The sequence below is a fragment of the Lagopus leucura genome, unplaced genomic scaffold, assembly GCF_019238085.1.
Source record: "Lagopus leucura isolate 7727_CA_CO unplaced genomic scaffold, USGS_WTPT01 Super-Scaffold_100012, whole genome shotgun sequence".
In the NCBI taxonomy this organism is placed as follows: Eukaryota; Metazoa; Chordata; class Aves; order Galliformes; family Phasianidae; genus Lagopus; species Lagopus leucura.
Window position 1 is genome coordinate 9,491,830 of NW_024962267.1, and position 25,259 is coordinate 9,517,088.

A 25,259-nucleotide genomic window follows, 5' to 3' on the forward strand; every position below is an offset into this window, starting at 1 on the left:
TGGTTTTTAGTGCAGTTTTTTAACATAATAACCATCAGTATAGACAATCAGTTCACCTTATAGTTGTTTCATTTGATTTCCTAAATTTCCATATGGAGCTTAGATGGAAGATAAGTTATCCAAAGGTTTCTGTGCAAGCATGATTTTCTTTCCCTATGGTAAGCTGTTTAAGACATGCTGCATTTTAGCTCTCTGATTATGGATGGAATAGTCTTATGAACGTAGATTTCTTAATCTTGATCCCAGACAAATATGAAAAATACCTGCTCACTTCAACGATAAAAGAGTGAAGCTTATTTTATAAGCCTCAGAGAGGATCTTTGAGGATGAAATGATCTCTCTAAATGCTTATTTTAATGTTTAAACTTTCCTTAAAATACTATTTTTGACAAATACAGTGTAAAGGAACTAACTGACTGCAGGTAAAAATAAAAACTTTTTTTTTTTTTTTTGGAAATAGGAATGGAAAGGCATGGTGTTGAAGGCTCACTGCAACAGGACAGCAGTAGCAGGTAAGTAAGATGATAATCTAACTGACATCCAGTTTACTGCTTACACAAAGTAAAACAAGAATAATCTGTTTTTCAACCTTATATGTCATCTTGTGTAATGGTTGATAGTGATGCAACGTAGATAAGTGTATGATGGAGATCTTCTATGTTTACACATATTATAAACTGTGGAGGAAGGGCACTGTAGTGCCCAAAACCAATTATGCAGGTGTCAGAATTTCTTAGTTTTCAGTTTATTTGTTTTTCATTTCAAAAGGCTAAAAATACAACAATAAAAGAATGACTATCTTCTTCTGGACTGATAGATCTCTTCAGACTATATTTAACTCAAATTAAAATCTGTGCTAGTTGTGCCTTCAGCCTGTTATCTGTTGTTCTGCATTTAAGAAAAAGGTTTTTTGGGAATAGTATTTGCCATTGTTATTCTGAAACAGAAGTGTTAATTTTGCAGTAGCAAGGTGGGTATTCTGAGTGTCTATGTTAAGAATATAATTGACAAGCCAACATTTCTCATTTTCTTAATGAAATGTCTTGATAATATTACCTGCTTATTTCAGTTTACATTCAAGAAGGCAAGAACATCCTCGGCCTGGAGTATCCACCATGCAAAATAGACAAGGGTACTGTAACTGCTGTCATGTACACTACAGTAATCTGGAACAGGTAAGAAAGCTACTGCATAATTTGGCAGCAGATAACAAGAAGTGCCAATAGGCTTTGCCAATTTACAGAATATCATTTTCTGCACTGAATGACCAACTTGGAATGGAAATAAATAAATTTGTGAGTTCTGCTACTACTTTGTGCATACAAAGAAGAGGAAATCCTTCTTACCTGTTATAAAGAAGGCAGTAGTACGGCATGGTTACTGCAGTCTGCCTTTCTGAAGTGTTGCCCTACTGTGCTTTACACTCATTAGGTTTATTTCTGCAGCTTTAACCTTGAGAACGAGATATACTGTTAAACATTAGAGTTAATATGTTAGGTATCAAAGCTGAGCACTTTTGATCAACCAGTAACTTATTTGTTCTTAATCTGTTGGTTTCTTGTCTTCTAGACTTTTTTTTAACTAGAGAGTAAAAACCTATTTAATCTTGTGTGCTTACAGAAATTCTCCTTAGTTTGAGTAAATTATGAGCTGTTTGCTCAAATGAAGTTCAGAAATGTTCTTAATCATCATGCATCATTGACAGTATTTGTTCCCGTCACAAGAGATTTGTGAGCAGCAGAGTGGCTGATTTAGGTTCACTTCAGAAGGGATTTCAACACATTTCAGTATTATTTGTGTCTCCCTTTGCGTATTTAAAAATCTCATTGAATCCCAGCCTTAAAGTAGAAAAGGCTGAAGATTTTTCTTTTTGTTGAAACATTTTCATTGTGACAGTAATGTTTTACCTAGGAAGTAATTCTTCTGAATAGATCAGTATGCTAACAGTAATACTAAACTACTTATATGTTTTGTCTTTCTCCAGCATATTTTTAGCTCCCAGCACAGACATTTTACCACTTACTGCAGGAATCGTATGGGTACCAGTAGCTTGATGGAGCGTTTCCTGCAAGATGTTTTGCAGCATCATCCCCACAGATACCATGACAACAGGTATAATAATGTTTGTTTGCTTTTTAAATATTTGCTCGTAGTCTGCATGTATTGTGAGCTTTTTTTATACTGTTCTATCACCAAACATTTTGCCCATTTGAGGTTAAACGTTTATATTGAATGGAGTTTAGAAACGAATGTATTTAGATAACCATTGCCCAAGTGTATTCCTTTAGTGTTGTCTCTGTGCTTTCTAACTTTGTTTCACTGCTTATGAGTTTGATGCAGCAGCACTGAAAACAATTACATGTAAAGACCTAACAAAAAGTGCTAATATATTGGTCAGATAGTATATTAGCAGAGTGTACAATTGACATACATTTACAAATTCTTACAATAGAGGCATCCTGGGCTTAATATTAATCTATTTTGCAGTCTATTTTATGATATGTATTGCAGTCATAATTTTGGCTTGTGGAATGTGACAGTGGTTTGTGGATTATGTCAGGTGAGCGTTTATAAGTTTATTATGTTTATTTTTTCACTCTCCTTACAGTTTACACATTGAGTTACTATTTGTGGAAATTGCATTAAATGGCAGATTTGTTAATGCTCAGATTTCAAGAAGTGTTCCTTTTATTTATCACATGCATGTTTTAGCATAAGAGGGAGTATAAACATCTTTCTGTAGGAGGGTCAGCTGAAAGGAAATTAGTTAAGTCTCATCCCTTGTTATATTCTGCAAGACATTAAAAACTCCTGGTCTGAATTGAATGTATCTTGATAAATAACTTTTTTTTTTTTTTTTCTCCAATATTCTTTCTATATTTCTAATAGAGAAAATATTGTCTATGCTTTAAGCCCACATTCAAATGAAAAAAGGCCGATATCTCTTCAGGTATTGCTAGTACAAGGTTATTTCATTCAGTGAATAATACCTACTAATTAGGAAAGCCAAGCTATCCATGTTCCTTTAAGTTGCTGGAAGAAGGAGCAGAATAAGAAAAATAATGCACAAAATCTAGGTAAGGTTGGATGATCAGTGTGAGAGGAATAATCCAATATACATACAGAGTTTGGAAGAAGAAAACTGAAGATGGAAAAGCATGAATAGATTTTTGTTGTGATTCTGCTCTGAAAAATGACTGAGTCAAAGTATTAGGTTTTTAACTAACGTCTAAAATAAGAATTGATTCACTGGGAGTGATAAACAATTTCCCTCAGTTACTGAATACCCATACAAGTCATACGGTAACTGAAGTCACGCAAAGGATCTTAAGATTATCATTTAAAAGAATATTTGTGAAACTTGTTTTTGCAGAACCCGTATCTTCAGTAGTGGTGTGAAAGAAGAAAGCATGTTATCTGAACTTTACCTCTTTCTGAATTTCAGAGGAAATCCTTTCCTCTTTATGAGATGGGTTGTTTTGTTTTGTTTTGATTTCATTAAAGAAGTAATACGGAGCATTTAAGAAATCTTTACTCTGATTTTGGGAGTAATTTGTAGTAAAACTGCCAGAAGTACCTCACTTCAGAAGTGAAGTTCTGTTCCCTCTTTGGGCATTTGCTTATAAATTATTTTTGAAAATCACACATGGTCTGCTAAGTGAATGAAGAACCTGGGAACTTGCTATAGTTGAGCCATAACAAAATCCATTTATATTCAATCTTCTAGCAGCATCCAGAGAGTGTTTCACACAAAGATAGAAAAATAAAAGTGACAAAATTAAAAAAAATAAAAAAATTTAAAAAAAGGAAAATTCTACTTATTTTGGCCTTCTGTTTAGATCTAGTTCTGATTTATAAGATTTTGGAGTTAAGCCACAAATGCTTTACCTAAGAACTTAGGTGCATGTCTCAGTAGGGCACAGCAGTTCAGCTGGCTGGCATAATTCAGTCATCTGGTGTATTTGATTACATCACGTTCATATGATAATAATCTCCTTTTTTAATGTGTTACATGAGATTTCCTCTTGTGCTTAGTCAGTCCTAATAACCCTTATCTGTACTTTTATTCATTCTACTCCTTTTTTTCTTTTTGTCAAGAATTCCACTGTATTCTATGTGATTATACACCTTTGAGAAAAAATGTTTTATTTTTGGAGTTAGGGAAGGAATATTACACATTGTGCCATAATTCATTTCCTTTTAAAGTAACACTTGCATTTCAAGCAATGAGGAGTTGTGTACTGCTGTTGGTAAATTGATATGGCCAGTTAGGCTCAAGCAAAATGTGTATCAAGTTTTATTCCTTGCTGTTTACCAAAATTTAACTCAACCTTCCCACTGCATTCCTTTATATTCAGAGGGTAATTGTAATCATTTCTGTCATTCATTACAAAAATGGCAAGTGAGTCACAGAACAGCCTGAACCAGAGGGTATCTGTTTCTGATCTTTTGTAATGGGGAAGAGTGATTGTTCAACCTATTTAATATTAGCAATCAGTTTTTGGTCTTAGATTGCTTTTTCTCCCCCCTGAATAATTATTTGTTTATGTTTCTAACATACTCTCAGAGACTTTTATCACTGCCTATTGCATGGTTCAGAGATCAGTTGAAGACACAGTTCTTCCTTTTCAGAAACCATGAAGGTGGCAAGATCTTAGAATCTTCCAGCTATTTTATTCTACTGTACTAATTGCTGTGAAGTTTTTGGTTTACTACTTGCAACTACTTTGTGTAATTAAGCATCAACAGTGTGCTTGCTATATTCTTTAGTTCAAATCTCAAGTAGTGGCAGTCAATACATACATCACTCCATGAAGTAAAATACTCAGCAAATTACTTCATTCTAAATAGTATACTTTAGCATTTCTAAAGTATACTTAGCACTATACTTTCTGAATAGTATACTTTAGCATTTATTATGTAGCCTGTGAGATCTTTGTTACGAGTTTTGGAGCTGTTAGTAGTTTTGTTTTTTTTTTTTGGGAAGCCACAGAGAATGTTTCATAATGATGTTTTAGAAAAACTGGGAAACAAACAAATGTAGAGATTGCCAGTTATCAGTAGGGGCGGGGAAAGGACCTTCTGATTTACCTTGCCTCTTTGCTCAAGTTGTGCTGTTTCCCTGATAATTGCGTAAATGAACTCTTCATAAGGATTTAGAAGGCTGTGCATTGATGAGTGATGGTTTAGTCAAGAAAAATCACATCAGGCTACCTTTGACAGCATAAGAGACCTTGTGAACTGAGAAAAATCATCTATCTTGATAACATCTGTCATGTCACATCTATCAAAGCCTAGATTTTGGGCTGTTCCTCTTTGAGGCTTAATAAGCTAGCTAAGGAAAATGCGATTAGAGATTAAAAGGTGTTGAGTATGTATCTGGCTGGAAGCATTTATTCTTGATTACTTCTGGCTTAGGGGAAAAGCATGAAAAAACTGGAAGGGATCCAACAAAATCTAATGTTGGGCCATTTTTGAGCTCCATCTTGGGCTTGAAATCAGTGATTTCAAGTGTAGATTATTGGTGTGTGTTTTTTAAGTTTCTTTTGCTTTGTTTTTCTTTTCTGGTAGTAATTCACTGAAGTGCAGTTTTGTGTGTTGTTTTTTTTTTCCTACGCTAAGTCTTGTCAAATCTGTAGAGACCAAATGAAACTTTACTTTAAATAAAAATGAAAATGTTTTTTGAAACAGCTAAACCTATTATTTTTTCAACCATAAAACAGATCTTCTAACCTGAGAATTCTTTTGTCTGTCATTTCTCAATAAAAGACTGAGACATAGCTACCCTCATAAGATCTCCTGTCGTTGTTTCTCAGTATGAAGTATCTAGTTAGATACTTGGTATCATCTGGCTTTATTAATAACTTTATAAACTTGGACATAATTGGTACTTGTGAGTCCTTCAAGGACTTCTGCTTATGTTGACTACTAAATGCTTGCTTACAACCAAAGAAATTACTAGAGAGTGGAATTTATTCTCAGTACTTCCATTAGCAGATGAATGCACCACAAAAGGTGCATGGCTGTCTGCCGTGTATTCAAACAGCATCTGTTTGGGTCTCACGAGGTCTGATTATAATTGTCAGGTGAAGCATCATATTCTCTTTTTAGTTGTATTTACTACATATAAAAACAATTGTCACCTGCTACACGCATTTAAACCTTCGGTGTTCTAGAGATGCTTAAAAGAAATAGTCTGTATCCCTCTGTTCTGTTAATTCTGCAAGATGTAAAACACTCTTATCCAAGGCAATCCTGAAGACAGAACTGTCAGTTCTAGAATATCTGAAAGTCTTCTGTTGCCACAGTAAGCCTGGACAATCATAATTTAGCTTCTTAGAGAAGTTAGTTAGAGCTGTGGTATGTCTGTGAGAAGCAATGAACATGGAATTCCTTGGTAATGTGTGCACTGTTCCTATCAGGCAGCTGTGCTTTGCAGCAGGAAGCAGGCATTTATACTCCATAGTATTTTTATACTATGCCATATTATAACGCCCCATTTCCTTACAAAAGCTCATTATTTAACAAATCATAGTTTTACCAAAGAAATGACTTGTTTTTGAGCTCCCAACTTCCAACAAAGGAAAACTCTGTATCTCTAGCTTTCTTCTACTTTCAAAGTTATTGTAATGTAAGTTTGGCCATTCTTAATGTTTAGTTGCGTGAAGAGGGCTAACCAAGTAACTAAACTGGACTAAACTTGTCTTTAGCTTTGAGGAATGTTCCTTCACCCACGTTCTAGTGGAATGGTTTTGCTAAAGTAGCAAAGCTAGTGTCTTGAGTTTGTTCATTAGGTGCAATTAATTTAAAAAAAAAAAAAAAAAAAAAGTAAAAAAAAAAAAATATATTAATCATATTTACAGTGTTTATATAGGATTTTCTTTTAACCCCTCTTAGGCCAACCTATGATGATATGCCACTCCCTGTCACTCCAGTGTCTGCCAGGATTGCTTCTTCAGGAGAGGTGGAGAAAAAGAAGAATAGAGGCAGACAGGTGACTTCCAGCAAAGACCAGGAGTCCATCGACAGTGTGCGCTCTTCTGCTCCATACCTATCTCATGAGCACACAAAGGAAACTTCTGTAACGCAGACATTTACTCAAAAATTAGAAACTGAAAAGGAACGTGTTACAGCAACGTCCCGGGTGTCTATGGGCAATTGTAGCAATGAGAAATGCAATGTCCTCAAAGATGCGCAAATTGGAAATCATAGCCATGAAGGCCAGTTTACAGCTCTGAGCCCAGTACCTCAACATTTTTCTGTCAATACGTTAGTTCATAGTTCTCCTGTTAATCGTAAAATAGAGAAAAATATTAAGACTTCATCATCATCATCATCATCAAATCGTATTCTGCATAGTGGATGTGATAACACGGGAATGGGGGTGTGCACTAGGAATAAGTTGAAGCCTGCTCTGGCACTGGTTCACCCAAAATGCCCTTCAGTTTTGCATCAGAATCCTGTGTGCAGCCACAGGAGTACTTCACATGTTACCTCAGGTCAACCTCTTTTAACACAAGATGGTTTACAAACTCAGGATGAAACTTTGGTGTCTGATTTCCGTCTCAGGGATACTGTGGGGATCAGCAGCGCCCTAGGTCTTGGGACTTCCCCACCACTAGCAAGATGCAAAAATGTGAAGATGAACAGAGGGGATGCAAGTTCAGTGGATGAAACAATTGAAAATGTTATTCTGAAATATTGCCATGGAACTGCATATGAAGAACTTCATTTCAAAGAGGAGAACAATCTCTGTTTAACTTCTTCATCACTTCTGGATCATGCTGATTTAGAGGGCTCTGAAATGAGTTTTGACTGTGATGCACCTATTCAGTCAGGAACGGACTTACCCAAGGCAGCTATAAAAGATATAGAATTGCTAAAAGAGGTCCAAATAAGTCTGCAAGATAAAGACTATGGAACACAGCTCTCTTCTGTTTTAAAAACCGAGTCAAAGCAAATAGAGACAGTGAAACAGAATGTCGTAGTTCATCCTGAAGAAGCAGTTCTTCCAGCTCTCCCTCATGTGCCTCCTTCTTTTGTGGGAAAGACTTGGTCTCAGATAATGTACGAAGATGATATAAAAATAGAAGAACTTGTGCGTGATTTCAGGGAAGGTCGTTTTCGCTGCTACTTTGACAGTGAATCCTCAGCCAACTGTACAGGAAAGAGAATGAAGAAAAAAAAGCAGAAAGATGAAAAAAGGAACAATACTGCTGAGGGTAATAGAACAGAAACTGCTTCAGTTAAAGCACTACCAGAGTTTAATGATGCTTTAAGTGGTGGTTTTGATTTTGATAACCCATCTTTAGCTTCAGATAGGCTATGCAACCCACAAACTCTTAAAACGCCTAGGAAAAGGACATGGCGCCTAGCTTCAAGATGTCAGGTGGTGAAAGTCAGCCATGGCACCCAAACAAGTCTATTGAACTACCCTGTAATGAAAAGAAAAATGACAAGAAGAGAATCGGATCCATCTGATCAAAAAGCAAGCATTATATGGCCAGAAAATGAAAAGACTCCAAACATGAAAACTAGACTATGTGCCCTTAAGCTTCCTGAGTCCTATAGCAAGATTATGAGCCCTGTGCAGCCCAAGACAGTGGTGTATGTGCTTTCGTGTCCAGAGATGAAACAGTGTAAAGGTAAACCTGTAGATATTCCCCAAATGAGGAAAAATCGTAATTCTACAGATAGCAAGGACTCTATAAGGTATAAATACAAACAGTGTTCTTTCAAGTATTATGACCCACTGACAAACAGAATTCTGAAAATACCTCCTAAGGGTTCAGTTGGGGAAAAGGCCAAAAAGCCTTCTCACGTTCGACAGCTGTTCAGAAGTCTCAGCTTTGATGCAAACATGAGGAAATTAGCTGATGCACAGAGAGAAGACACACCAACAAAGTCCTTCAATCGGTCAGACTTCTATAGCTCATCTTCAGCAATTTGTCTGCCAGAGTCAGCTAAAGTGAATGATACACTCTCAAGTCAAAAAGCAGATGGATCTTCAGTTTCCACAGAAAGAACAGATTGTCTGGTATCTAGCCACTCTGAGAACTCTTTTAAACAGCTGGTCATTTCACCTTTGAGTTCTCACCAGTCTGTTGTTGAAGGAGATGGTAGATTAACTCCTTTTAACAGTAGAGTTACCAAAACTCCTTTGACCTCCATCAGGGGTGATCGATTAGAGAGAGATAATCCAAAAGCAATATGGAAGAGAAAAGAAAGCACTAATAAAGAACCTTTTTTTTCCAAAAAAGCTGCAGGAGCTATGTCTGTCAGATGCGCTGTTGCGAGGAGAGGAAACAGAGTAACAACAGGCAAACAAGCTTCCAGAACTAAAAAGCAACAAAAAGAGGGTATGAGACGGAAACTTTCTCCTTGTGCCCAGAGATCTTCAGCGTTCTCCATTCACAGGCACCAAACAAGGAAAAATACAGTGGGAAAACACCTTAAGAAAGAAAAACCCGATGCTAAAAAATTAAATGTGAGGAGAAAGTCAAAAAGGACTTTTCTGACCTCAACAGTCACAAGTATTCCTGACAAGAGACAGAAAGGCACATCAGGATCTTTTCCCAAGAAGCCAGAGCGAGCTTCTTCCAAAGTCAGAAGCTGGGAAGTAAGTGGAGATCGGGGTCACCCTAGCACTGTGAACCGACCCTCAAGAAGAACTTCTGCTGTACCGTTACTTAGAAACTGTATTGTTCTACCAGGTGAGAGCTAGCCACCAAAACAACTTTTTTTTTTTTTTTTTTTTCTTAAATAGCCAGCACCTGGAAAAGGAAAGGGAACAAATGGAGGCCATAGACAAAGCAATTGAAGTGCTAGAGCTGCAGAAAGTACAAAGCCAGTCTAATGTGAAACAGGTACAACTTTAAACTCTTGTTCCTGGTATATGGGACGTTAGATATTGCACTGTTCTACTGTGTAAAGCTGCAGAAGTTGTGCATTTGAGTTTAAAGCACTTAGATAGAACCCTATTTACTAGGCTTCACCTGTGCATCCAAACAAATGGGCTTGAATAGTATGTTATTTTAATGGATTATCAGTGCATAATAGTGCACTATAATCGGGTAAATTAGAAGCTGTATTAATTAATTGTGCCTACTCTCATTTTTTTCCACATAATTCTTAAAGTGCAAAAAAATAATTCTGTTATACTAGAAATTAAATTAAGATATATTAATCTGGGGTGAATTCTGTGTTTGTATTTTGTGTTTGTATATATGCAAATCTTGTTCAACACGTAATATGGTATATATTTGCCTAATGAGTGGTATTGAGATTAATATAGTATGATAGAACTCAGATCAGTGCTTTTTTTGAAATGAAATACAACCGAACTTGGTTTTATATTGATCCTTTTTCCTGAAATCATGTCCAAATTAGTTATTTTGGACAAAAAGTCACTGTGGGCTGTTGTCTAGCAATAATGGACCATCCTGGTAAGGAAGTATGTCTCTCCTGGTTACCGTGGTGGTGATTATAATGAATCCTCAAATTCTGAAAGAAATGTAAGTTTAGTGTTCTCTTTATTCTTTTTTGCTCTTTTTTTTTTTTTTTTAAGCAGCTTATTGGCAAAGTTCATAGGTTAATTTGACATTCCTTAGGGAGGAGATAGAAATGTTATAATACAGACAAGTAACAATTGAGTTCTTGTAGTGTTTCAACATTAAATTTGATACCATGTGCTTTCTTTGGATTTTAGTAGAGCGTACTGTTGGTTACGATTTTGTGTACTGTAGTTCAAACTTCATTTTAAGTAGTCACTACAGTATTGAAATAGAACAAACCCAAAGCAACATCCAATGTATTAAAGTTAAAATATCTGCTTAAAACAGATATTTTCATAAGCTGAATTTAAAAATAAAATATTCCAAGTAATTCTTATTAGGCAGTTGATGCTTTATGACTTTGTTGGGAAAGAAATCTGATATTCTGTGGTTTTGGTTGTATTTGTCTTTGAGTTTTTGTTTTGGTTTGGTTTCTTTGTTGTTTTTCTTTGGTTTTGTTTTGGTGTTTTTTTGTTTGCTTTCAGTTTTTATGATGACAGCTTATGTGATTAAAAAGTGTTTAGGAAGCAGAAACCCCAGTGCTGAAATTGTTTGTACACTATAAAATCAATTTCAATTGTTCATTTGTTTTAAGTTTTAAGCAGAGAATTAAGCTTCATCACTGTCTGGGCTCATTTGTACATCTGCAGTTCGATGCATTATATAATGTGTCTTATTGTAAAAGTCTTTGTAAATTCTATACTTGTACAGTATATATTTTTAGATAAATAAGAATAGCTTATGAAAGACCCTGCTGACTCTGCAATTGCACACTGTACCTCCTGTGCATTCCCTCCCTCCAAATCAAAACCTATTCTTGGTTAACTTTCTGAAGTGTCAAGGGTCACTAGTTTGTATTGAGATAAAGCTGCACTTTGAACTGTTGTATTTTTGAATAAAATGTCTGAAAGAAATGTAAAAGCTGTCATCATAAACTACTCATTGTTAAAAATATGTATCAAAAAACTCCCCAAAATATATATACATGCATATTTCCCAGCATAAATAAAAGACGTGCGTGTACTTAAGCCAGCTGGAAATTCTTCTGCAAGTGAAATACAGTCTGACTTCAAAAAATTTTTCTTTTAGTTTTGAAATAAAGGTTGATTTCTATGGGTGAATTTTCCTATGGTTGTCAGTTGACAAAGAATCTTATGACTGCATTACAAGTCACTGGAAAATAAAGGGTTATGAGTTTTTATAGTCCTCTGAACTAATTGTGCCTGGATAATTTAATATTTTGTCTAACATAAAACTGATTTTTTTAAAGCAAAATTTTAATGGAATGGTTTTTATAGAAAGGCTAATTTTTAGAATAAAGTTTTAAAGCTGAAAAAAGATTTATAAGAATAAGTTTGTTTTAAAGCAAAGCTTTAAATTAATTATATATAAGTCCTATTCTAACATATTTTTATGATTCAAGAATGTTTTCCTAGCTGACTTCGTCAGTCTCACTTTTCATGCTATTGTACTCATGAAAAATATGGATTGTTTTGTTTGTAAATAAGGTTTTATGCACATTCTACTTTAAGATTGCTAGTGTATGTTTGTTTACACTCAAAAATGCTGTTTTCCATACTCATTTATTGCAAGCTTGTGTTTGTCTAGCATGCAAATTTCCTTGAAACTTTGAGTAATAAAATACATTGAGGACTACAGAATGGCTAATTTTTTAGCATGACTTTTTTATTCCAAATAATATGCTCCTTTTCTAGGTGTGATCTAATTTTTTTTAATGTTATATGTGTAAGAAGATATATACTTAACTTTTTAAAACACCTATTCAATCTAACAATGTTTATTAAAGAAAACAAATCTGGTATAAATTTGGAAATACTTCTGTGGTTGACAGCGTAAAAAGATTTGTTATGTAGTTCAGATGTTTTTCTGTGCTTCACTTCTGTTTGAAAACCTCTTCTGTGAATGCTCAGTAGCTACTAGGGAAGAAGGGAAATTGTGGTATGAGAAGAAACTCTTCAAAGAAGCAATTTCTTCAAATATAGAAATTGCCTTGGAAAGAGAATTGATGAAGATGCACTCAAAATGTACAAGAAGGAAAAGAGGAGACATTTTTCTTAAGTCTTAAGGAATTATTTACTTAAAAAGGGAGTTTTTTGCTGGTATCGATTTTGCTACCATTATTGAATACCCACATTGTTCAGTAGCAGCATTGCTGAAACTTCAGAACGTGCTTGTGGAGATTTCAGCAATGGAAAATGCCTGCTGAAATACTTTCTCACTGAAACTGATGGGACAGGTTTTGGGTTTGGTGCTTTTATTAAAAGCATTATCAAATTAACATCAATGGATAAAGGATTTTGTCAGTATATTTGCGTATCTAGATGTAGAAAAGCAAGTAAAGGTGACTTGATGATGAGCAAAATCATATTAGAATCTAATGGATGGCAGTTAGATGCTGAATATTTTATGTTGGCTGAGAAAAGAAAGTTTGCATGTCATTTTGACCTACTATATGGTCATGCTTATTTTTAATACATTTCATAATCTTGAAACTATGAAAGCATTCAGTCAACTTTTTAGAACAATCTCATTCTAAGCAACTTGACTTTTACTTCTAGTATTGCACATCTCAACTGTGAACTTGGTTCTTACTGTACTAGGTAAACAGAGTATTGAGACTTCCCCCCCCAAAAAAATTTCAGTGTCTGATTCATGCACTTAGCAGCTCTTCAGTTGTTTTTCTGATTGACTGCAGGGCAATGGTTAGGGCAGGGCTTGAAGTGGTGATGGAGCACCTGGTGCAGGGCTGTGTCTGGCCCAGGGAGTACAGGCAGATGGTTTGCATCTGTGCTCCCCAGCTGACCAGGAGGGGTGGCACAGGTGGAGCCCCTGGGCTCATATAAGGGCCAGCCACTGGGATGAAGGGAGAGTGTCTCTTGGACCTGGGCTGTTGCTAAGGAGTGCTGCGCGGCCAGGAGCCCCTTCACCAGCTGGGTGAGTGCTGTTCTTTTTGTACAGGACTATTGGTCTATTTGTGAATACTTGGTCTGGTATCACCAAGAATCTGTCAGAAGCAATTTTGCTTCCTTGTGAGCAGAACATTGATGTCTTAGTTTTCTAGTTCTTTTTGTTGTTTGCACCTGATGTTTATGCAGTAGTATCAAAATGCATCTCTGGAACTTGGATGCAGATATTCAGTTGTGTTTGTAAGACTGACCTAGTGCGAAGTCGTGTTTAAGTTTCATGCTGAATTTGTGCCCAAGTAAGGACACATCTTTATGGGTTTCATGTTCTCACAATTGGTAACTTTTGAAATGTTCTTGCCTGATGTCTCTTTAATTTGCTTCTTTACTGCCTGTGCTTATTTGGTACAATGTGTTTTTGTTGTTTTGTATGTTGATGTAGAAGTATTTACAGTCATATTGTTAGATGTTCTTGCTCTGCATCCTCAACTTATTTGATGTCAGATTTATTATTTTCCTGTCTATTCTCAGTCATGCCTTTGGGTGTGTTTTGTTTTGTGTTTACATTGTGAAGAGCTAGACTATAAAACAGAGTATTTTATTTGGAAATAAATTAGTGAGAGGTAATGGGAGATAATGCTTATTAATGCTTATAATTCAGATAATGCTTATCTGAAGCATTGAGGACAGGTTCATCTTTGTGCTTCCCTGCTTGGTATTCTCCTTCCTTTACTGGGTAGTTTTAGAAGGGGGTGGTGTTATGAATCTTCTTCAGCTGTCTTCCTTTTTATTTCACCGAGGGTAAATCTAGGGTTTGAGAATTGAATAATCTGAATTCGTACTTAGGATTTGAAAGCATTTTCTATTTACAGGTTAATGTTTTGGGTATAGCTAAAAAAAACCTGAGGTTTACCTCATTCACTAATGTAATTAAAGTCCAGTTATTTTTATCACTAATGACTTCCTATTGTATGAAGCATTCCAGATAATACATTTTAGAGAACTTTGTAGTTGCATAAATCTGAGTGTGCGTGGAAGATTTTTGTTGTTCCTTGTTTGTTTAGGTTTAACAGTTACAAACTTATTCATTCCTTCACTAGAACAAATCCTATTTTTTCTTTCTTATTTAAATAAAGAGAAAATTTGTATGTGACGTAGTCTCTTTATTTTGGAAGTAGAATTTAGCTTGAAACAAGTTGCTATGATTTGTTATGGAGAGAACATTGCAAAATGCTTTGGAGGTCTTTATTTTGTTTTATTTTACTTTTTAAAAGTTTATTTTATTTAGTTGGCTTAATAAGCAAGGGAGGTAGTGGCCAAAAATATCATAATGTTGAGTAGTTTTGAGTTTTTGAGTACCTTAAATATGTTTCCTGTTGAATAAAACATCAGCATTGTATTCTGTTTCCACTGAACAGTGGAATACCTTGTGTTGTCATATGCTGTTTTGAAACAGTGATGCATGCATGTAGTTCAGTTTGAATTAATAAATGCTTGAAAAGCACAGGCATGTTGTTTCTTGAGGCCTTAAGTCATAGATTTCAGGATACACTTTGCTGTTTTCAATTCATTGTTAAAGATTGTCATGTGTTTTGTTCTTGGCTGAATTGTTACCTAGATGCATGCTATTGTGCTGTCAAATAGTGTTTCGTTACATATATAGGATGAGGTTTAACTATCTAAACATGGAGATACAACCATCATGCTAATTTTAAGTCTGGTGATTGCATCTTTCATGGGATGTGTGAGCAATTAATGAAATGCTTATAGAGCATCAAGTATGACAACGATCCACTTTGAAGGAATATTTGAGAATTATGATGAAGTTGGTCTTGGTTTCGTTGGAGTAATTAGTGGTTTAACATATGACATGATCACTCACTGTAGCATATATTAGTTGTCAGTGATTTTTTTTAAATTCAGGCTTTCTCTATAGAAGTTCCTCCCTTAAGGAATACTCAAAAGCAGTTCTTCCCAAATACTACCATTTGTGAATAGGCTTTTTTTAATCTCTTGTATCCTAAAGATATACTTTAACACATCAAAGCCAGTCAGGTTTCCATATTTACTGTGTCACACTGCATTGACATTGGCACTGCTGCACTGAAAATACTGGTTGTACTTTACCTTAGCCATTATTAATATTGACAAAGTAGTTGCAGAATCAAACTTAATCTTGCTATGTTGTGCATGGAGGTACCGGCTGGCCTGGAGATTGCTCTGTAAGAACAGCAAAGAGCACGGGCTTACAGTGCTCAGGACACATTTCATCCTTTGTGGATGTGATGTGCATGCATGACTTGCTTTTGTTGAGATTAGAGGTAAAAATGAGTAAAACAGTTGCAAGGGATGAGATAGGAATGAAACCAATGAATAATCAGGTTTTTTTTTTTAATTTTAATATTTATGTTTGTTTTGCCTGAACCTTTGCAAACAACTGTCAAAATCCATTCTCCTTCTGTGATAGTTCAGTTCATGTTCCCTCTTTCTTTCTCCTGGCACGTTACACTTATTTGCTTAAAACATGGATGGTATTTCTCTTTTTTTACTTCTGGTCCTTTGGGCAACTGTTTACAGGGGAGAAAGGAGTGTAACAAAGGTTGTACACCTGTTTCTTTTAGAAGAAAGCAGTTAATAAAGAAGTTCTAAGGCAGTATGTGGCCACTGGCAGGAATTTCCAAAACTCTGGAAACAGCTCTGTTAAAATCCTGAGTAGTGACTAATCCATCAGTTGACCAAAGGGTGACAGAAACTTGTGCTTTTCTTTACTTTTCAATAGCATTAGACTCAGCCTTCGTACAATTGAAAGTAAACATACTGAGCTTTTGCAACAGGTATTTCATGTCTGTAGATTTCTGAATGTCTAATATTTTCATTCTCCCTTTTTGTTTTAGCAAATTGTCGTTTCTTAAATTACTGCCGATGTATTGCAGTTCTGGGTTGAATTTGGGGCACGATAAAGTTGGAGTCAGTCTGTACTTTCACCTACTAGTTAGTTAACGTTCATACCACACAAGAACACATAAGTGTTCAATATTATCCAGAATTATCTTCAGTATTCTTTGTTTAATGTTGGAGTTCCATGTTTTTTGTGAAATGCGTTGGTAAGCACAGGTCCTTTTTTGTTTTTTAAGAGCTTAAGAGATAATACAGTAACAGAAAATAATACAGAACTGAAAATAACTTTTTTTTACTTCCAAGTTTACAGACAATTCTGTAACAAGGATTAGGTTAGTAGTCATTTTTTCCTGTGCTTTTTCTCCCTTACAGTCCTCCCTTTTTAAAAAAGAATTCCATCTGTGATGCAGAGTTGTTCATTTTTATTTTCTTAGAGATTAGGGTGTGATTAGTGTCATTTGTCTTTATCACATATATAGTAATTACACAATAAGCTATTGCTTATGTCTTCATATGTCTCTGCCTTTTCAAGAAAATTTTAGAAGAGGGCCAAGTATCCACATGTGCTTTTAGTGCTTGTGTCTTGTTCTGTTGGCTACTGCATCCTTTTCAGCTCTACTGTGCAGCCTGGGTCAACTTCTGTTTTCCCTTATTTCGTATAACTTCAGAGCATGTCAGAAAACAAAAACTTTAATTCGCAGAAAAGAATTGGTTAAAAATTCATATTCATTTTTTTCTTCATGAGATCCACGTTCTTAAAGGGGGAAGAAACGTGGACTGTGCTTTTTATATGTCAAAAACATTTGTCATTAAATTGGACAGCTGTATTTTGGCAAGCCTTCTGTTCCTATCATCTCCTTGAGATTCACAGAACCATTTGTTTTTGTCTGAGATTTTTGTTTTGGCTTGCTTTGCCTTATGTCTAATATTTTGTTCTAACTGGCTTTGTGTTAATTAAATTTAATGAAATTTTGCAAATGTAATGCTCAGGGTAACTCACTGTGGCTTCTTTCTTTGGGGCTTGTTTTGAGCTTTGAGAGCTTTTTAAATGATTTCTGTATTTAAAAAAAAGAAAACAGTCAATTTTTTACAGTCAATTTACAATTTCCTTTGAAATTATATTTTGACTTTCTACTAATCAGATTAAATAGCTTCTGATGAGAATGGGTTGTGGAAGGTGGTTTAAAACAATTCCTTCGCTGGCTTGTGCTGCCATTGCTTTCTTCAAACCATTCTGTACAGTGGTGCAAAAAGGCAAGCTGTGTTAAGTGGCACCAGTGATATCTACTTCAGCAGCTAGGGATGTAAGTAAAAGTGCTGTAGAACAGCTGTGCTAGTAATACTGGACAGAGCTTTTAAATCTGTTATGAGCAAAAACTAGATAAATTTCTACTGGGGAGCTGAATTTACATTCACAGCATGTAATTGTTTTGTCTGTCTTGTTATGTTTAAATTTACAATGGGGATTTGTTTTCATTTTCTTGTTTGTGTATGGTGCCATGTTGGTATCATTGGTTCAGGTTCTTGGTCTGTCCTTGGTAGGAGGATAGAGCTGTCCTTCTGCTTTGTAAATATGGTAATTTATCTCAACTTTATAATGGGAAAGAATTGACATTTTTCAAAAAGGTTGCTTGTGAATCCACTGTCATCATATTGTATGGTTCTTACCAAGTTCTTGAATTACATCTAGAGGGGGGGGAAGGACATCAGCTTCCAGCTCAGGCATACTCCTCTGGAAATCTTATGCAAACTATTGAAGTTGTGAGTTTGTCTTGTCAATCCAAATACTCAGTCTGTATGTGGATATGAAAGGACTGGGTGGTGAAATTCAGTGCAGGTTAATAACCTGATGTTTAACTTTGTTTCATGTTTCTAATTCTTCAGTGTGGCCTATCACTCATAACCATTTCTCACGTTTGTGCTTTCAAGAAAAGTGTGCATTTTTTTTCTAGATGATGAATTCCGGAGTATTTACATGCTAAATGTCATGCTTTTTGCTCAATTTTTACATTTTTGAGTGAACATTCAAACTTAACGCTGATGATGTAAGCAAAGGTTACATAAGATCTCAAACTGCTCGAGAAAACTTACTTAACAGTGCGTGGAAGTGTATCCGTTCTTTTTCAACCTTGTAATATTCTGTCAGCACACATGAAATGTTTCTTCTGTGATTGCAAAATATGTGTCTGTGTCTACTATGCTGAAGAAGAATGTTTGAAGAGATGTTAAGTAAAGGGGAAGGAAATATTTTTCTTGATAAAAAGAGATTTTTGAATATAGCACAAAAGGCCTTCATGATATTCACTGTGTGACATCAAGGCTTTATTCATTCAAATTTAAGCATGCGTTAGGCTTTAATTGTTGGCTAGAAACTGTTTCATTCAAAGATGGATCAACAAATTATTATGTTGAAGTAAGTGAGGTTTCTGAAACTTTGGATGTGGGTCCTGATTTTATACAAATTAAACTTCAGATTTGCTGTATCTGTTCTGTTCAGCAAAGGATTATAGAACAGGACTGCAGTAAGTTGGAGCTTAAATCAACTTAGAGATTACCAGCAGGTTTCCATTAGTTCTGGGAGTCCTGCTTCTAAGCTTCAACTGAAATCTTTGAAGCTTTTTACTGCTTTAGACTGTCAGACTGCTCCAGCTGTGGCACAATATTCATCCACGTGGTTGGTCTGAAATTAGCTGGTGTAAATGCAAAAACCTCCAGTTGCAGAAATATCTGGATCATTCCCCAAAGAGGATTTGTTATTCAATGGAGTACTCATTCCACTATTCAGATTCCAAAAATATTTCTGTTCATTTGATGCAACTGTGTAGCAAAATAAGCCATATATTTATCATTCTGAAAGCGCTTTGCAAATTCAGGAAAGTCACATTAATTTACCTGTCTCACATGAAGAAGGACAAAAATGTTTGTATTGTTACAGTTTATCTGCTGCTTCCAATTAGGAATCTAAATCGTTTGCTTTTGTTCAATGGTTTACATATTGGATAACATAAAAATCAAAGTTTGTTTCCTGTCACTCTGCCTTGAGCTGAAATGCTGATTCTTGCTGTATTCTTAACTGGTGTTTTGATAGCATGTATCACAACACAGGCGATAGCACAGATCGGCTGCCAGAGTACGCGCTTCTCCCAGCTGTACAGCTGCCTCAGGCTTGCTAACTGTAGCTTTATTTTTGTGACTGCTGTGTCAAAGCCATCTATTTATAAACCAAATCAGAAAATGCCCTGGAACCATAATTTTTCTTTCAGGCTTCACTGTGAGTTATCCACAAGCTCAGTATTCTGCATTCATAGATTGGGTTATAAAACTTCATTACCATTTAGGCAGGCTAAAACTTATTAAAAATCTCGGGACGTAAGTGCCAGTCACAACATTCAAAAATACTTGTGCTTTCAGCCCACAAGGTGAAATGTAGAGGATGTTGGGATGCTCTCACCAGACAACAAAAATGCATATATTTTTTTTTTCATTTTCCATTCCTATTTGGTTATTGTTCTTGACAATGTTTTCTCATGATAAACTAGTCTTGTGCTTGTTTTAAAGGTGGGGAAAGGGAGGTAAGAAGCTTAAAAGCAGTATTTTGAAAATGCTCACTAATTTTGACTTTAGTTTCAAATCAGTGTACGCACTCATTTATTCTTAGATGTTTGAATGGTCTGGAAACAGCTAGTCTTTATTAGCTATTTATTAGGATCAGGCCCTAGGTGACCTGAAACTAATACATAAAAATTGGCATTCAAAATAAATAGAGGTCCTTGATAATCTTCAAATCTTCCAGAATACACCAAAGAAACATAAAATCTCCAGTTTTTTCCTATTTTCAGATTAAGAAAAAAATAATTGCAGGGGGTGACTTTGGTAGAGCCTGGCTAATGTGATGGACTAAGACCTCAATTGCATGAATCAAACTGCATTAACCTTTAGTGGAGTCATAGTTCAGGCTGCAGGCAACCATTCTTTTCTCAGTGAAACAATTTTCTAATATGAGAGTGGTCAAGGAGTGAATAGCCAGCAGTCACCCACAGGCAAGTGATATTGGGAGCCAATGTAGATGGTTTGGAAGTGTTTGCATTACAAAATAATAGTCCTTTCTCACAGATTAATCTCCTATAACTAAGCACTTTCTTTAAATATAAATGGCCCTGTGCCATTTTTAGAACACTTGGATTACTTTGTTAAATTATTAACTAGTTTTTATCGTTGGGAGGAGAGGTTTTATAGAAATGAGAACAAGATCTTACTCATGAGTTATTTTTAAAATGTGTCAGTGTGAAGACTTGTTCTTGTGACATAAGTGCAGTAGAGCTGCTGTTGTATAGATATTAAAGGAATTACAGAAACGTCAGATAAGGAGAATTCTTTCTAGGTGTAAAGCTCTGTCCAGGTTTGGTCCCTACAATGTACTTCATGCTCTGATTCTGAAAACAGCTGTTCAGCAGTTCTTGGTAAAGTTTTCTGTTCTTTTTAGTCATTTTTTAGGATCCACCTAGTAGACTGTAAATACACTGAAGCAAGAGGAAAGCTGATCTTTGATGCTTAACTTACCAGTAAGCATTTTCTATCCTGATTTCGGACATAAAATGGTAGTAGGCTATATGTTATCTCCTCTCCTCAAGTTTCTTCTATTTGTTTTAGGAGATAGAGAAACACTAAGTTCCTGTTCAGCTTGAAGGCCTAGCAGGAGGGCTCACCTGCAGGGTACATGCATGAGGGTCACAGAGCTGGTGGACTGCTGTGGGGCTCACGTCCCAAGCTCTCCATGATTTCCTTGGCATATATAGATGTACCTGCTCCCAAGCAATTCCCAAGTCCAAGCAGGGTCAGGTGTAGTTACGTGTCTCAGTAATGATGTCTTACCTTGAGTAGCTCAGCGTCTGAAGAGGCATAATCTCATCTAGAGCTGGAACTCCAATCTCCTGGTAGGAAACTGAAAACAAGACAGGTGTGTTTGATTTCAGACTGCAATTAAACATAATGTAGGAATATTATCAAAATGCACTTGCAAATTTAATTATTCTTCTACAGAGTAGAACTTATCTGTTATCTTAACTGAAAATACTTTGGAAAAAATGGTGTGACAAATGGGAATTGAGGGGATCACTACTTCTCTTCCTCTTAGCCCCTAGAGCATTACTTTCTCCAAATAAATATCAAAGTCTTTTTTTCCCCATCTAACAAACCAGTTTAAATTTTCCTACTCAGATGGTTAATCACGTAAGGATTTGCTCAGCAAATATGAATGTCTTGAGGGTGACTTATGAAATCTGAACACTTGCATTATGCAGACATTTCCCCTGATGTCAGTATGCCCCAAGTTAAAACCTATGATTCAAAAACATAATTCTATCTTATCGTTCTGTGCTGAACTTGCACCTCTCCTTTTTGCACTAGGCAAAATCATACTTTTAATGGACAACTATGAAGTTACAATATTGTAAGTGGATATATTCTTGCAGTTTATCGAGTAAAACACTCATCTGACATTGGCAAAGCATACTCAGCAGATGGCTGGGGGAGGCCTAATCCTTTTCCTCCTGGCACGTAGTATGCTAATTACAATTTGCCCTGAGCAGAGAGCCTTCCAAATACTCAGTTAACTTTCATATTTGGACAGAAGTGTTTGTTGGGCAAGGTGGTGGGAAAATCCCTGTGCATAGCTGAAGACAAGTATACTTTAAACAAAATCTGAGAAATCTGTGCTATCTGTAGTCAATTGGAAAGGTAACATGACTTGTTGTCAGCATAATTCAAATCCCACCAGGATTTATGCTGGATGGAAGTTGAGTTTGGCATGATAAATAAGAAGAAATGGCAGCATCTTCCATCAAAATAGTGTTGATTTTCAGAGGAGGCAGCAAAGGATCTCTTGGTATCTCCTTGTGCTATCACACACAGCTATCTGAGTTCTGTGAAAGACATGCTATGGGGTTTGCTAAATGAGCATTTGGCACTTCTTGTCTCATTATTTTCACTTCTATTGAAGTGACAATGTAACATCACAGCAGAGGATCCAAAAAGAGGCCAGTAAAAAAAAGCTGCTTGACTAACGAGGGAAAACTGTGTGATGAAACCTAAGATGCTCCTTCACATGCCTGGAGAATTCCCTTTCTTCCATAGCAGTTCAGAGGGGTCATGCTTCCAATACAGTTCCAAAGTCCCCTTTTGCAGGTGCCTCAATTCCAACAGAGGCATGAGAGCAAGAAGCCCAGGGATGGTGAAGACAAAAGGATGCTTGTCCTGAAACCTGCAAGAGACAGCAGTTGTGTTCATGCAGCAGTAAGCCAGCTGGGAGGATTCTGAAGTGAATTGAGGACTGTGAACTGGCAGAGCTCAGACAACTGTGATCAGCTATGCGACAGTCTAGTTGGAGGCCTGTTATTAGTGGCATTCTCTATGAGTCGGTGCTGGGTCCATTCTTGTTCAGCATCTTCATCAGTTCCCTGGATGAAAGGGTTGAGTCCATCTTCAGCTAGTTTGCTGATGATACAAAGCTGGGAGAAGTGGCAGATGCAGCAGAAGGCTGTGCTGCCATTCAACAAGACCAGGATGACTGAAGAGTTGGGCAGAGAGGAACTTGGTGAGGTTCAACAAAGGCAAGTGTGAAGTCCTGCATCTGAGGAGGAATAACCACACGCATCAATACAGGTTAGGGGCTGACCTGCTGGGGAGTAACTCTGCTGGGAAAGGCCTGGGTGTTCTGGTGGACAGCAGGTTGACTATAAGCCAGCAATAGAACAAAGAGCAGTGGGCAGAAACTGGAACATAGGAAGTTCCATACTAATACAAAGAAGAATTTCTTTATTATAAGCATGACAGAGCATTGGAACAGGCTGCTCAGAGATGCTGTGAAGACTCCTTCTCTGGACATACTCAGAACCCATCTAGATGCCTGCCTATGTGACCTGCTATAGAGAACCTGCTTTAGCAGGGAGGTTGGTCTTGATGACTTTTAGAGGTCCCTTCCAACTTCTACAGTTCTGTGATTCTCTTTACCGTGGATTACCTGGACAACATTGACCCATTTTGGCTGATGCACTGATATCTCTCTGCTACACGCATATGTTAAAATGTGCTTTGCAACAGTGATGGTGAGAGGTCAGCTGGCTAAGTGCTTGGCACCTTTTGTCACAGTTCTCTTTCAGAGCATGCTCTTGGGCTGCAACTTATACCAAGGAAATAAACTTCTTTGAGACAAATACCTGAATTTTAGATTTTTCCTGTCTCCAAGAAAGTTACAGACACTGAATTTATGTTGCAATTGACTGGGCTAGCAGGAAAGAGAATTGTGGTCTATAACGACTTAGCATGAACCTTATCCTATGCATTGTTAACTTCATTTCAAAGGAAGTGGAAGGAAATGCATGTTTGGTTTGGCACGTCAAGTAATCCATTCATCCTGCTTACTTAAAGATTCAGCAAATGATCATAGAAGATAGCCTTTTCTCAGAGCAAAACGAGTATCACTTTAATGGTTCAAATTAGTAGTGAACTTGAAACCTTACTATAACACTCCTATCTCTAGTGAGTGAAAAATTCAAAAGCAAAAATTGCTTACCTGGACTTTGTAGGTGGTAACAACTTTAACTTCTGCTGTTTGCCTCTTTAGTAGTGTAACATGGTCACCTGCTAGAGCTTCTTTGTTGCCTCTTTTGTCCAGCACAGCTAGCAGGCTGCATTTCTTCTCATAGCAGTATTGATGGTGAAGTTGTTAAGAGTGCATTGCTCCTGTGCCTCTTTCTGTTGCTTGGAGTCCCATGAGGTCCATCACCAGAGCCATGGCGCGGAGAGGCAAGCAGGGCAGCCTGAACTGTGGTAGCAAGCTGGCAGTTATCGTACCTCCACCTTCAGAGTGTTCTTCTGCAGTTTAAATGCATCATTTCCTCAGTGGCATGGTACTGTGAATTAAAAACATTCATTCATAACTACAGAAAACAATAATTTTTATTAATATTTGAAGCTATAAAGGTTTCTGTTTCTTAATTTTACTAGGTTGCTTTTAAACCTTTAAAATCTTTATGTAAGTTAGGAAATAGCTTGCGATCAGCTGTCAGTTCTGTGTGCATGCTTCTAGAAATGACTCTGTAGGGATGACTCAAGCTTGGCAGCCCAACAAAAGATGTTCTCTCTGTAAAACAAATAGTTATATCTGAAAATGTGAGACTGTTTCTTCATTGCTCTCTTGGAGGGGAAGAAGAAAAAGAAGAGACTGCTAGCATGGTCATGAATATTTTAAGTTTGAGCTCTACAGTTCAGCTGTATGACAGCTCGTATAAACCGAATTCTATTTTATACCCTGACTGGGTAAGCACATTAATGCTTCCAGTAGAGATGCCAGTTTTGGCTCTGCAACTCACTACCTCTGCACGTGTGAGATGAAAGAGTTCCAGAAGCCAGCATTTAAATGCCACTTTAAGCCAATTTGTGTGCTTATCTAAGCCCAGACAGAAGGCTGTTGTCATATGGCCACATCTGTAAGGGCTGCTCTGACATTAGGAATTGCTAAATACAACTTCCCTGGTAGCCCAGCAGTGAAGAAGTACTCAGTAAGCTGTGGCCACCATTTTCCTCTCTAAAAGAGAACAAAACAGAAGTGAAGGCAAATTGAAGGTGGCCATGCTGCTGAGGATAGGTCCACAGAGAATTCAAGGTCACATGAAATGCATTGGCAGCTTTAACCTGTATTTATGCTTGGAAATCAGGGAGTACTCAAGCATGGTAGCTCCTGCACAGTGACCGCTGCAGTTCTCCACTGGTCTGGGCACTGTGCTACAGTGTAGAGTGGGAAAGGCAAGGGTAAAACTGTTGGGGTCAAGAAAATAGTGTGATTGTTTAGGTATTATAAAACAGGCTGTGATTTTGAACTGTACTG

General features: G+C 36.6%; 1 protein-coding gene across 6 annotated transcripts in view; it reads left to right on the top strand.

Moving 5' to 3' along the window:
• ADAM23 (ADAM metallopeptidase domain 23) overlaps positions 1-25,259 on the top strand; it is a 97,712-nt gene that overhangs the window by 2,677 nt on the left and 69,776 nt on the right. For 4 of the 6 annotated variants that reach the window (XM_042874711.1, XM_042874712.1, XM_042874713.1 and 1 more), the window contains 4 exons: positions 461-512; positions 1,070-1,175; positions 1,985-2,112; positions 6,898-12,209. In XM_042874711.1, the coding sequence (XP_042730645.1) occupies positions 461-512; positions 1,070-1,175; positions 1,985-2,112; positions 6,898-9,724 (3,113 nt within the window). In that variant the 3' untranslated portion in view covers positions 9,725-12,209. Of the gene's footprint in view, positions 1-460; positions 513-1,069; positions 1,176-1,984; positions 2,113-6,897; positions 12,210-25,259 lie in introns of those variants that run through there. The other 2 variants (XM_042874715.1, XM_042874714.1) reach the window with 2 other exon arrangements.